The sequence below is a fragment of the Biomphalaria glabrata genome, chromosome 9, assembly GCF_947242115.1.
Source record: "Biomphalaria glabrata chromosome 9, xgBioGlab47.1, whole genome shotgun sequence".
Lineage (NCBI taxonomy): Eukaryota > Metazoa > Mollusca > Gastropoda > Planorbidae > Biomphalaria > Biomphalaria glabrata.
The window spans coordinates 3,343,977-3,357,181 of NC_074719.1; the positions used below are offsets into that span (position 1 = coordinate 3,343,977).

Here is a 13,205-nt window from a genome sequence, read left to right on the forward strand (position 1 = left end):
TAAGAAGCCACATGCTGTTGACCTGCATGTTGACATGCATGTGTGTGCAGTGTTTTTAGACTAGTGCACCTGAGTGCACTTGACCCTCTAAAAGGGAGTACTTGACCCTCTAAAAAAGAGTACTTGACCTTCTAAAAGGGAGTACTTGACCCTCTAAAAGGGAGTACTTGACCCTCTAAAAGAGAGTATTTGACCCTCTAAAAGAGAATATTTGACCCTCTATAAGAGAGTACTTGACCCTCTAAAAGAGAGTACTTGAATCCTAAAAGAGAGTATTTGACCTTCTAAAAGGGAGTACTTGACCCTCTAAAAGAGATTACTTGACCCTCTAAAAGAGAGTACTTGACCCTCTAAAAGAGAATATTTGACCCTCTAAAAGAGAGTACTTGACACCCTAAAAGAGAGTACTTGACCCTCTAAAAGAGAGTACTTGACCCTCTAAAAGAGAGTATTTGACCCTCTAAAAGAGAATATTTGACCCTCTATAAGAGAGTACTTGACCCTTGTCACCACCTCAAAGTTGGTGCCATAGAGTAGAAACCCTAATTCTGTATTGTGTATGTTAATTCCATATTGTGAATCTTATTCACAACCCATGTTGCACTAAGGTGAACACTTTTGACCTTAGGTGAACCAGAGAGTTAAAGGCAGTCAGTCCACATAGAGATCTTGTAGCAAGCACTTGTATTGAGTCACTTAAGATATAAGCAGTAGAGTTAGATGTTTAAAGTAGTTGGTTATAGAATAAGTACTAAGTTGTGATATTCGTATATTACTGTTGGATTAATACTGACCATTCCTGGGTCGAATTGTATGGTGTATTCACTATGTGGTGTTATATTAAACTTATTGTGTCTGCTACACCCAGCGTCATTTCATTATTCAGTGATTTGTAACAAGAACCCAATGTCACCACCACGCCTACATTGATAACCACAGCCACATTCAATACAATATAAAATAAACCAGTGACATTTAATGGTGTCAGAAGTAACTCTAAAAAATATTTGTTTACACAAATCATGACGCCACTCAACGAGCAAGAAAGCTAAAACCTGATTATTATAGACTCTACTATTTTTCTCATTTGGTCGTTCAGCGACACATTCAACATTATAGAGATGACCTAGATCTACATTTATTGAGACCAGCACACAATTTTTCAAGTGAGATTCACGTGATCCAAGAGTGACATTATTCATTATTATTATCTTCAGCTAGTCTAACACTCTAACTCTAACAAAAAACAGAGCTGAAATTGAAAGTTAACTGTGCCTATTATTTTAACTTATACTTCAAGATTGAACTATACATGAATTACAACGAATCCAGAATTTATTAAATTTTTTTGACTACACACTTGGTATCTAGATCTACTACTACATGTCACATTGACCTGCCATGACACAGTTACCATTAGCAAGCTATTTTTTCATCGGTGATGAAATGAACAATTTGAACTGTTCCTGTCTGAGCTGTATTTTCAACTTCGACATATTTTCCAGTTGACTACTGTCCTAAGTGTCATTTATCTGGAAGCCTGATTTATGTGGTTGTACTTTTACACCAGTTGAGATAGCTTTAAGAACACAGTATTGCTCAAAGTTACTTTTTAACATCCTAAGCGAAAGAGATCAAACATGATACGCTGAGACAACCTGGATACTACAGCCTGTGTGGGTGAAACTAGACAACCGTGATACTACAACCGGTGTGGGTGAAAATCTAGTACTACAAGTCATTCAAGTCATCGTTTGAAGACAGCTGATATATGGTCAGTCGAAGTAGCTGACATATTCAAGAATCATCTACATCGAGTGTTCGTCATAATTCTAATGACACACTCCTATTGTCGCTGTCTAACAGCACATTTAATAAGAGAGCGCTCTCACTCTTAGACCTCTCTTGTCGTCACTACCTAAGGTCATTTTTAGTTATTTATATTTGTTTCAGCAACTGTACGAAACAGTGGATTACCTATCAAGCACATGAATTATTTATTGGGTTACTTGTCAACTATATGAATTGTTTAATGGATTATCGGTCAAACATATGAAGTATCTATTGGATTACTATTGTTCAAGAACTTGAGTACCGTATCATTTAACATTGTACTGTGAATTTAACAAGTGGATTACTTATGAACTGTACCATTGTGCTGTGGATTTAGCAAGTGAATTACTTATGAACTGTACCATTGTACTGTGGATTTAACAAGTGGATTACTTATGAACTGTACCGTTGTGCTGCGGATTTAGCAAGTGGATTACATATGAACTGTACCGTGGACATATTTTATGTGGAGCATCACCGGAACTTAATGTACAAGTCAAGCATCAAGTGAATATTTAAGGGAAGTAACTTTAATTACCCTTAGTATTATCAGTATTGATTAGTTCTCTTGAACTACACCACAATTTTTTTTCATTGTTTACATTTGTATTTATATATATACATTTGACTTTAGGGACTAAATTTAATTATCTATTGAGTCTGAGCATTTATATTTTTTTCAAAGTCAGCATCCAGGTATTGGTAGGGACTCTTTAGATAAAGTAAATACTTGATCGTATAGCTGTATTAGTTTGTATTTCGTCAAGTATCTATCATATTGTTAAACTCTTGTATTGATATTGTCTTGTTTACATCTGTTGAATTTTCTTTTGCGTCATAGTTATTTCTCATTGTAATTCTTTTGTCTACTATTTCTACTATCTTGTAATGTCTCTTTAAAGCAGACTGTTTAGTATCTATAGTGTATTTATGTTTGTCTAATTACTTATTAATATATATTTATTTTACTTCTTATTTCAACCTATTTTTTATTATTATCAACACTACACTACACACTTGATACACTATGGGATATATTTTGATTTGAGATTGACAAGATTTATATTGTATATACTCTTCAAACACATTCAACTATTTTGATACTATTGATACATTGATCACTATTTACCAGACTAATAAGGCTCACATAATTGTGAATTATTTGTTGCAATAAACTTTTACATTGCAAGGGGAGATCATACTAAAAATACATAATCACATAATTGATCAGTAAAGTATTACATTACGAACTAGACAAAGTACCAAGAATAATTTAAGATACCTCATAACCTCAATTGTTTCGCACAAAATATATATCTACTATTACCTGTAATTACTATTTGAGCAATAATAAGTATTTATTGTACAATTATTCATTTACAACTACCTAGTACACATATCTATTAATTAACTATATTACTAATTTGAATCTTTGAAAATGGCTGAGTATGAAAAACTAATAGAGATAGTGGATAAACTAAAGTTAAAAGAAGATGATAGAGCTGCATTCATTAAAATTGAAATAGATAGAATTAGAGTAGAAAAAGACAAGCAACGGGAAGAAAGGCTACATGAAAGAAAACTGAGAGAGAAAGAACAAGAAAACTTAGAGAAAGAAAAAGAACGCCAGCATGAAATAAAATTAAAAGAACATGAAGAAAAAATGGCAAAACTAGCAAAAGAAAACAAAGACAATTCAGCAAGTCAAACTTCATCTCATCATCAGTATCATAGCAAATTTAGGAACTTTGACCCAAAAGAAGACACATTAGAAAATTTCATTATTCAATTTGAATACATCTGTCAAACAGCAAATATGAATAGTGCACAAATGGCTCAACAACTTCTAGCTAACCTAAGAGGTGAACCACTAAACATCATCGACACACTAACTATGGAGCAAAGAAAAGACTACAACACAGTAAAACAAAGACTTATTGAACATTTTGGCAAAACGGAGGAGCACTATCGAAAACTTTTTAGGGAAATAAAACTAGCAAAGAATACAGATTTAAAAAGAACAATACATGACATGCGCCAGAACATGACAAAGTGGCTACAACTCGCAAACTGTAACTTAGATGACCCCAAACAGATATTAGATTTCTTTCTCATTGAGAATGTGCTAATTAATGTTACAGATGCAGCATTCTCATTCCTAAAGGAGAGAAAAATAAAAAATGAAGTTGAATTGATATCAAACTTAACAACATACAAGGACTCCCACCCAAACATCACCATAGACAAAAGGGAATTGTACAATGTAGCTGCAACAGTGACAGAAAACCATCCAAGATCTACAAATAAATTTAAATATGCCAAGAGCATACAATGTTTTTTCTGTGGCATATTGGGTCACACCAAAGCAGAGTGCAGAAAGAGAATGGCATCAGAAAAACAGCAATATGTGAATAGAAACCATAAATATGGAAGAGATAACAGAACTTTCCAGAGCTTCAGTCCTAACTATAATAGATCCTATCAACAACAATATAACAGAAGAACATGGCAAAGCTACAGTCCAACTAACAGTAGATCACATCAAACAAACAGAAGATGGCAAAACAACAGAATGTCTAGAAGAGACCAATTTCAAGATAGACAACATACTTACCACAATAACAATCATACCAGACAAAACATGGCAGCTGTAGCAACTGAAAGACCAATAGAATATGAAACAGTAGCATATATACAGACAAAGGTAGCCAAATTAAAAGTGTATCCTGCATATGTGGATGGCATTAAGGTATATGCATTACGTGACAGCGGCTGCACCTCAATCATTGTAAAGAAATCACTAGTAAAACCTGAACAGATCCTAAAAGACAAGGTCACACTGACTTATGCGAATAAAGACTTATGGGAAGAATGTGAAACAGCATTAGTTTTCATTGAATCACCATGGTTCACTGGTCAATACAAAGCCATAGTAATGAACAACCCAGCTGAAGAACTAATTATAGGGAACATAGAGAATATAGTTGAACTATCAGAAGAAGCCTTAGTAAAATGGGCTAATAGTGTGAATCAAGAAAACATTGAGTTAGCATCAACTACTAATTCACATGATTACAACAATGTCAGTATACATGAAGCAACTAAAGATAATCAGTCAATTACAAATGCAAATAAAATAGATGTAGAATGTCAAACTCATTTGCTAACAGAAGCATCTAAACTAAATAAAGATTGCCAAACAATTAACACACAAACAAATGATAGTGAAATACAAACAGATGAAATACAAATAGATGATAAAGATAAAGCTGAAAAACAAGAAATACAAAATGACATTAACACTAGCTCACCTAAAGTAATAATAACAGAGGAAATATTAGCCTTGACATTTAAAAATAGCAAACAGATAGAAGTATATGATCTAGAAGTCAATTATCAGGATGTTGTATGCATAGTTGATGAAGAATCCACAATCACTTTTGTAGAGCCCAATTTAGTAGAAAAAGATGATTATTTGAATGATATAGCCATTGTAACCTTACCAAACTCTAGAAAGATAGAATGTAAAACTGCCATTGCTGAAATCAAATCACCATTTATAAAAGGGAAAGTAAAAGTTGTAGTACTTGAAAATACTATCAGTCCAGTAATTATTGGATCTTATCCAAAAGTTAAAGTGCATCAAAAGCCAGTAATACATAAAACAATATGGTTTTATGACCTATCTGATTGTGATTTCCAGAAAGAAATTTTTCAAATAGTACAAGAAATAACTTGTGATTTTGGATATAAAAAAGTTTGGAAACATCCAGAACTTGGAGAGTCAATGTGGGTACAAATAAAAAACTTTGGCCATTACAAAGAGTTATTACATAAAATATACGGAACACCAATTAAGGGACTCACAATTAACATCAGTGTTGTTGACTTAATACATCGCATCTGGTAAACATTGAGCATTATTCTGTAAACATTGAGCATTATTCTGTAAACATTGAGCATTATTTTGTAAACATTGAGTACTATTTGTAAACATTGAACTAGAACTAAGACTTCATTTTAAAAAAAAAAACTCTATTTGTAAACAAACTTTGGAATTTGATTACTTCATTGTAACCAACAATTTTTTTTTCACATTCTTTGGTCAACAAGAATAACATTTTTGTACTCAACAATGTAAACAAACATTGAATTTTTTTCCCAACTTATTCAGTACCTAGCTTAATTTTTTCCATGCAATGTAAACATTATTTTTTCTCATTGTATTGAGAACAACTTTGACAAATTTTTTTCTACAGCTATTGTAAACAAGATTGGAATTTTTTTACTATGTCATTTATCACAATTATATAACTTAGTCACATTTTTCAATACTATTGAAAAAAGGAGATTGATTCATAATGTAACTTATTTATTTAATGTCAATTAGTGTAATCAAATATTGACATACACTTGTATTTTTTGAAAACATTTTTGTCAAACTATTCTTATGAACTTTATTTATTTAATGTCAATTAGTGTAATCAAATATTGACATACACTTGTATTTTTTGAAAACATTTTTGTCAAACTATTCTTATGAACTTTATTTTTGTAACAATCATTGATGTCAACAAGAAGATCCTTGTAAACACACTTTTTGATATTTCAAGTACTGAAAGAGACACTTGATATTATTTTTTAAATTGGACTTGCATTTTTTTTCACAACAGATTAAAATAAATACAACTAAACCATTATGATGTTATGCTTGTATATATATGCTTGAACAAATTAATGTAAACTCAAAGATTGTATCACAACTGACACATTTTCTCAGTTGAATTTTTTTTGACAAAAGAGTTTTTTTGAACTTTGTACTCAATAATTATTTGATAAACAATGTAACATTAAACTTTTGCCATTACTAGCTACAAATTATTTGAAATGTCATATGGAGAAACACTTAATTGAAACATAAGGTGCATGCAACAAGCACCATGAAAGATATTTATTTTGATTTGATGTTCATACTTTTGATCCAATATTTTGATACTTGCATTATACATATTTACTTGTGTAATATTAATGCACAACAATTTTTTATGGAGATGTCAAACCTCATATTGAAGTAAACAGATACATTGAATTTGTAACAATGATCATTAAACAATTTGATGTTGAATTTTGACACATATATTGAATTTTTCTATACTTATCACTTACATATTGAGACTTACTTGTAACATTTTCTACATGATTTGTACATATTGTACTATTGGTGTTAAAAAAAAAAAACCAGACTTCTAACATTTCTATAGTGTCAAAGATTTTTTTATAAATAGATATTGTGAATAAAAACTTGTATTAATTTTTCACATTGTGACATAGGAGATTGTCATTGAAATTTTCGTCACACTTTGCACATATTATTATGAAAAAGACTTGTAAATATTGAACACATTTGAATATTGATGTATATATTAGAACTACATGTAAAGAATTATTTGGGATGTTAAGTATTTGACTCAGAGAATTATTTGAATTGCCTTACAAGAATATGATGAATTAGAGAATTTTGCCCTTGTATGAATTTTTTTGATTCAGCAAATATTTTGTGTAACACTGTCATATTATATATTTTATTGCAAGTTTGTAGTTCTATTTGAACTCTGCAATTGTACATTTCATAGACCCCAAGAATTCCAATTGATCCTACTTATGATAATTATGTCGTCAAGCTGAAAAAAATTTCTTCAAAAATTTTTTTCAAAAGGGGGGTGATAGGTAATGTCACCACCTCAAAGTTGGTGCCATAGAGTAGAAACCCTAATTCTGTATTGTGTATGTTAATTCCATATTGTGAATCTTATTCACAACCCATGTTGCACTAAGGTGAACACTTTTGACCTTAGGTGAACCAGAGAGTTAAAGGCAGTCAGTCCACATAGAGATCTTGTAGCAAGCACTTGTATTGAGTCACTTAAGATATAAGCAGTAGAGTTAGATGTTTAAAGTAGTTGGTTATAGAATAAGTACTAAGTTGTGATATTCGTATATTACTGTTGGATTAATACTGACCATTCCTGGGTCGAATTGTATGGTGTATTCACTATGTGGTGTTATATTAAACTTATTGTGTCTGCTACACCCAGCGTCATTTCATTATTCAGTGATTTGTAACAAGAACCCAATGTCACCACCACGCCTACATTGATAACCACAGCCACATTCATAACATATAAAATAACACGGTGACAACCCTCTAAAAGAGAGTACTTGACCCTCTAAAAGAGAGTATTTGACCCTCTAAAAGAGAATATTTGACCCTCTATAAGAGAGTACTTGACCCTCTAAAAGAGAGTACTTGACCCTCTAAAAGAGAGTACTTGACCCTCTAAAAGAGAGTATTTGACCCTCTAAAAGAGAATATTTGACCCTCTATAAGAGAGTACTTGACCCTCTAAAAGAGAGTACTTGACCCTCTAAAAGAGAATATTTGGCCCTCTAAAAGAGAGTACTTGACCCTCTAAAAGAGAGTACTTGACCCTCTAAAAGAGAGTACTTGACCCTCTAAAAGAGATTACTTGACCATCTAAACCTCTAACTTACATTAAGTGTAAAGATTATGATAGGAAATGTTGTGACATCTCTTTTTTTTTGTTCTGAAGTGTCTAAAGACATTTTTTTGTTTCGAAGCGACATAATGCTAATTGCGTCCACTTGATAGTCATCAATATAGTACAACATTATTCTTCAGAAATCTCCAATTTAACTGTTCGTCTGGTGAATGGCACACACATGTACGATGGATCAGTGCAAGTTTTTTTCAACGGCACTTGGGGACTTATCTGTAATAAAGGCTGGTCGAATGCCGAAGCTCAGGTAGTTTGTGGCATGCTGGGATATGAAAGGTGAATGTTTAACATTTATAACTTAGGGTTGTTATTAAAATTATAACTTAAAACAAGTTTTTATTAAGTAGCTAGGCAATGGCAAAAGTGAAGCTCAATTTAGTGCACTTGACCTAGATCTTGTTAAATCGTCAAGATCTTCAACAAATGGCATCTTTTGACTCCAAAATTGGCCTCATTACTTTCTAGAGATTCTGTGAATGGAAAAATTAATGTCTGAAATTTAAATTGCAATAGAGAAAACTCACTGAACTATGTAAGTTATAATTCAGAGCTTTTGTTCCCCTTTTATTTGCAAATTAGGATTAATCGATTAAAATGACATAGCAAATTTTAAGTCACTTAGTCTGAATGACTAGAATAACACAGACTTATAAAGGAGTAATTATCTTCTTTTCTGAGAATATTTTTAATTTATAAGATCAGAAAAATGATACATCTAGTAATATTACTTCACTAATGGCTGCATGGTCATGAGGTACCGTATCCACTATGGACTGTTGTTCTATAGGCCCCGGGTATGAGCTCTGCCTGCCACCATTCCCCCCCCCCCCAATCTTGCAGGAAGTTTGGACTAGAATGTAATTATCTATAAAGTGTAAGGTACATTCGAAGCAAGTAAGATAAGATAAGATAAGATAAGTACAAGATGTTACAAAGTTTGCCTTTTGCATTCATGAATTGATAATTGAGAGAAGACTTCAATCTGAAATATCTAGCTGTTCAGGGCCGTTGTATGATGCAATGATTAAACATTGTTTTAAAGTCTGAAAAGTGTATAACAGTGATGCCCAATCTAATTCGTCCTGCGGGCCATTTTAATTTCCGATACTCGTGTCGCGGGCCACATTACAAAAAAATGTCACAAAATGGAAACGACATCGACCTCAAACTTATTTCATGAGAAACCCCCGAAGATCTAGTACTTTAATTATTGTGATATTTTAAGTTCCTCGTTTTTTATTGCGTGTTAGATAATGGCTTCGATTCTCTACTTAAGAGGTGAGCAGCATTGGAGCAAGCTTGACCACCGCCATATTGGTTTCATAATGACGTCTATTTATTGTCGTTGTTTTTTTCAAGCCAAACTTTCTTTACGAAACAAATATGTTGGCTTCTTACAATGTTCCATAAAAAGTAAAGATCCGTTCACTTTTCCTGGTGGATTTTACATCAGAGTGTTTAAGGTCTTGGTGCCTATTCATCAGAGAAAAATTGAGGGCCCTAACAAAGGTAAAGATACATTTTTCTACCTTTTTTTGAAAAGGGGGGGGGGGGAAGGGAGGATATTCTACACTATGAGCCGACGTTTGAGCCGGCTGGATAGACCGTCGTCGTGGGCCGGATCTGGCCCACGGGCCGTATTTTTGGCATCACTGGTGTATGACATAGCTCTAGTTTAATAATAAGTATCTTTTTTCACCTCTACAGATCTGAAGCCAAGGCTATAAGACCAACAAGATTTTTTTCTTATGTTCCTTATTTCATTGATAATATAAAGTGTCATGGTAATGAGTCAAATCTTTTGGGTTGTAACATATTAGAATTGGGAAATGCCGAATGTCCGATTGAAGTGCAGGCTGCTGTTAACTGTCGTGCAGGTAGTATAGCAACTTTTAACATTTTTTTTTTACTATATCAATGTTTCTAAAAATGTATTATTTTTAGTAGGGAAATATGTTCTATTATTGAACTCACCTCCAAAAAAATATATACCATATTTTACCATTGGTACACTATAGTAGCAGAAGGAAATTTCTAGCTGCCATTGCACGGCGTAGCCTTGAATTGTTGCCTATTTATTATTGCAAACAATAAACCTTTATATACTGATTAATGATTACCTTTGATCATTTATACACCGCTGCGACCATGTTAATTATGATCTAGGTTCACAGTCAGCAATAAACAAACAACAACCATTAGTGTCATGGCGGAGAATGATACTTTATTATATTGAACGCGTGCACCTTTGCGCACCATATCAACAATCAATGTTTCTAAAAATGTATTATTTTTAGTAGGGAAATATGTTATATTATTGAACTCACCTCCAAAAAAATATATACCATATTTTACCATTGGTACACTATAGTAGCAAAAAGAGAATTTTTAATTTTACAATTGATAATGCCTAAAAAATGCTTTTGGTTTTACTCAAATGTAAAAGTCATGTGTTTATGGACAACTGTTAATAAGGATATCAGTAAATCAACAAAACAACCAACTGCCTTTACTTTCTCCAACTAATGTTGCATACCCATTAGAGTTGGGTTTCTAGCTGAATTGTCTGCAAACAACATTTATCTTTTCCTGCATCTGCTGCTGTGTGTGAGAAAGAAGAGCCAAGTCATCTGCAAAGTCAAGATCATCTAACTGTTTTCACAGTGTCCACTGTATACCGTTCCACTTCTGGTCTGTTGTTGTCTTCAAGACCCAATCAAGACAATTCAGTCTTACCATAAAGAGAGAGAAGAGCAAGGTGTTCAAGATAAAGGCGTCCCACAATACACCCATTGCAGTCCAAGGTGAGGCGCTGGATGAGGTGGAAAGCTTCACCTATCTCGGCAGTGTCATAGACCACCATGGAAGAACAGATGCATATGTCAGAACCCGTATTGGTAAAGCTTGAGCAGCCTTCCATCGGCTGAAGAACACCTGGGGATCTAGGGAAATAAGCACCACCACCAAGATTAGGCTCTTTAACACCATTGTTAAGCAAATACTACCACCATCACCACCATGAAAAAATCTAAGTATTTATCAATACCTGCCTGAGGAAGATTCTTATGATCCGCTGGCCACACAAGATCTCGAATGAGGAACTGTGGCAAAGAACAAAGCAGCAGCCCATTGAAGTAGATATTTTTTCAGAGACTCTGCAGATGGATAGGTCACACCCTTTGCCAGCCTGCATCCAACATAACAAGGCAAGCCCTAACCTGGAACCCTCAAGGAAAGAGGAAGAGGGGGCGGCCCAAGAATACATGGCGCCGTGATTTGGAAGTAGATGCCAAGCAAATGGGCAAGACGTGGGGACAGTTGGAGAGACTCGCCCAGAACCGAGATGCCTGGAGGAAGCTGGTTGGTGGCCTATGTCCCAGAAGGGACCACATTCAGAGATGAGATGGTGATGATTAGAGTTGGGTGCACTTAAAGGCATCCTAAAAATCAATAAGTTTAAAATTCCACAAGGATTCAGTTCTGAGACCCCTCAATTTGGAAGCCAAGTACTTTAATATTTTGCCACCATGCCTTCATTTATGTCACGAGACATCTTTGTAATTCTTATTTTTGCTAATGCACACAAGATTTTTTTTTTCATTGCTGAGACTTTTTATTACTCTGTCATCTGTTAAGGCAAGGCTATGCTGCGTCTGACTCATGGTAATACTAGTCATAGTGGCACTGTTGAAGTTTTCTACAATGGCGAATGGGGAATAGTCTGTGATGACTACTGGACTGATGCCGATGCTCAGGTGGTTTGTTACATGCTAGGGTATCAAAGGTACACGACTTTTTATCATTTTTATTAATATTTTTAAATTTGTTAGTTTGAATAGGCTTCCAGGCTTAGACAAAATCCTTTAACAATAAATCACAAAAAGGTTATGCGAGATGAACCCAAATTGTATAACATAAACCAGACTTCCACTTCAAGTTTGTGATTAACAATATGTTTGACTGAATGGTCAAGACAGATCTGCAGTCTCAGTCTTATCCTTTTCAATATAAGTTAGTCAATGCTGATGGCGAACAAGAAATACCGAAGGGAACTGTCAAATGTCCTCAAGCTAATCTCTACGTTCATAAAAAGCTGCCTCTCTCTAAAGCCGTCAACATTCGTTATTCTTCCTAAAATCCTAGACTTGTTTTTACTAGTCGCGTCATTGTCTCAAAGCCGAAACTTCCCCTATTTACGAAACAAATAACTAATTCCTAGTTGTGACATAACATGACACATGTAAGGACCAAGTCATGGCTTAAAGTACCTTCTTAAATCTACCATTTGCCAAAGACAGAGGCCACATTAATGGATGAAAATGTCTTAAACGATAAAGTCAATCAACAGGAGATAGACACCAGAATTCAGATCTAATATAGCGCTAAACAAAATTATTTCTAATAGCACAGATTTATTGTTGTTGGTCTAGATCTAGATCTAATACAATTATTATAAATTTAGTTACATGACCTAACCCTAACTGATTCAATTACATGACTTTGTATAAGCTTTGTTTTTTTTTAAAAAGCATCTTTTATGTTTTCCTTGCTTTATCATATACACACCCCAGGCTGTGATGCTATATTATGTAATGTTTTATGATTCAACAGATATGGAGCTAAAGCAGTGCTAGCTGCTGTGATGCTGATATTATGTAATGTTTTATGATTTAACAGAGATGGTGCTAAAGCAGTGCTAGCTGCTGTGATGCTGATATTATGTAATGTTTTATGATTTAACAGATATGGTGCTAAAGCAGTGCTAGCTGCTGTGATGCTGATATTATGTAATGT

At 33.8% G+C, this 13,205-nt stretch overlaps 1 protein-coding gene across 3 annotated transcripts in view; it reads left to right on the plus strand.

Annotated features, from left to right (window-relative positions):
• The window catches only part of LOC106072935 (uncharacterized), a 67,719-nt gene that overhangs the window by 33,040 nt on the left and 21,474 nt on the right, over nucleotides 1–13,205 (plus strand). For all 3 annotated transcript variants that reach the window (XM_056040667.1, XM_056040665.1, XM_056040666.1), the window contains 3 exons: nucleotides 8,534–8,687; nucleotides 10,119–10,288; nucleotides 12,048–12,195. In XM_056040667.1, coding sequence (XP_055896642.1) covers nucleotides 8,534–8,687; nucleotides 10,119–10,288; nucleotides 12,048–12,195 — 472 coding nt within the window. The remainder of the gene's footprint in view (nucleotides 1–8,533; nucleotides 8,688–10,118; nucleotides 10,289–12,047; nucleotides 12,196–13,205) is intronic.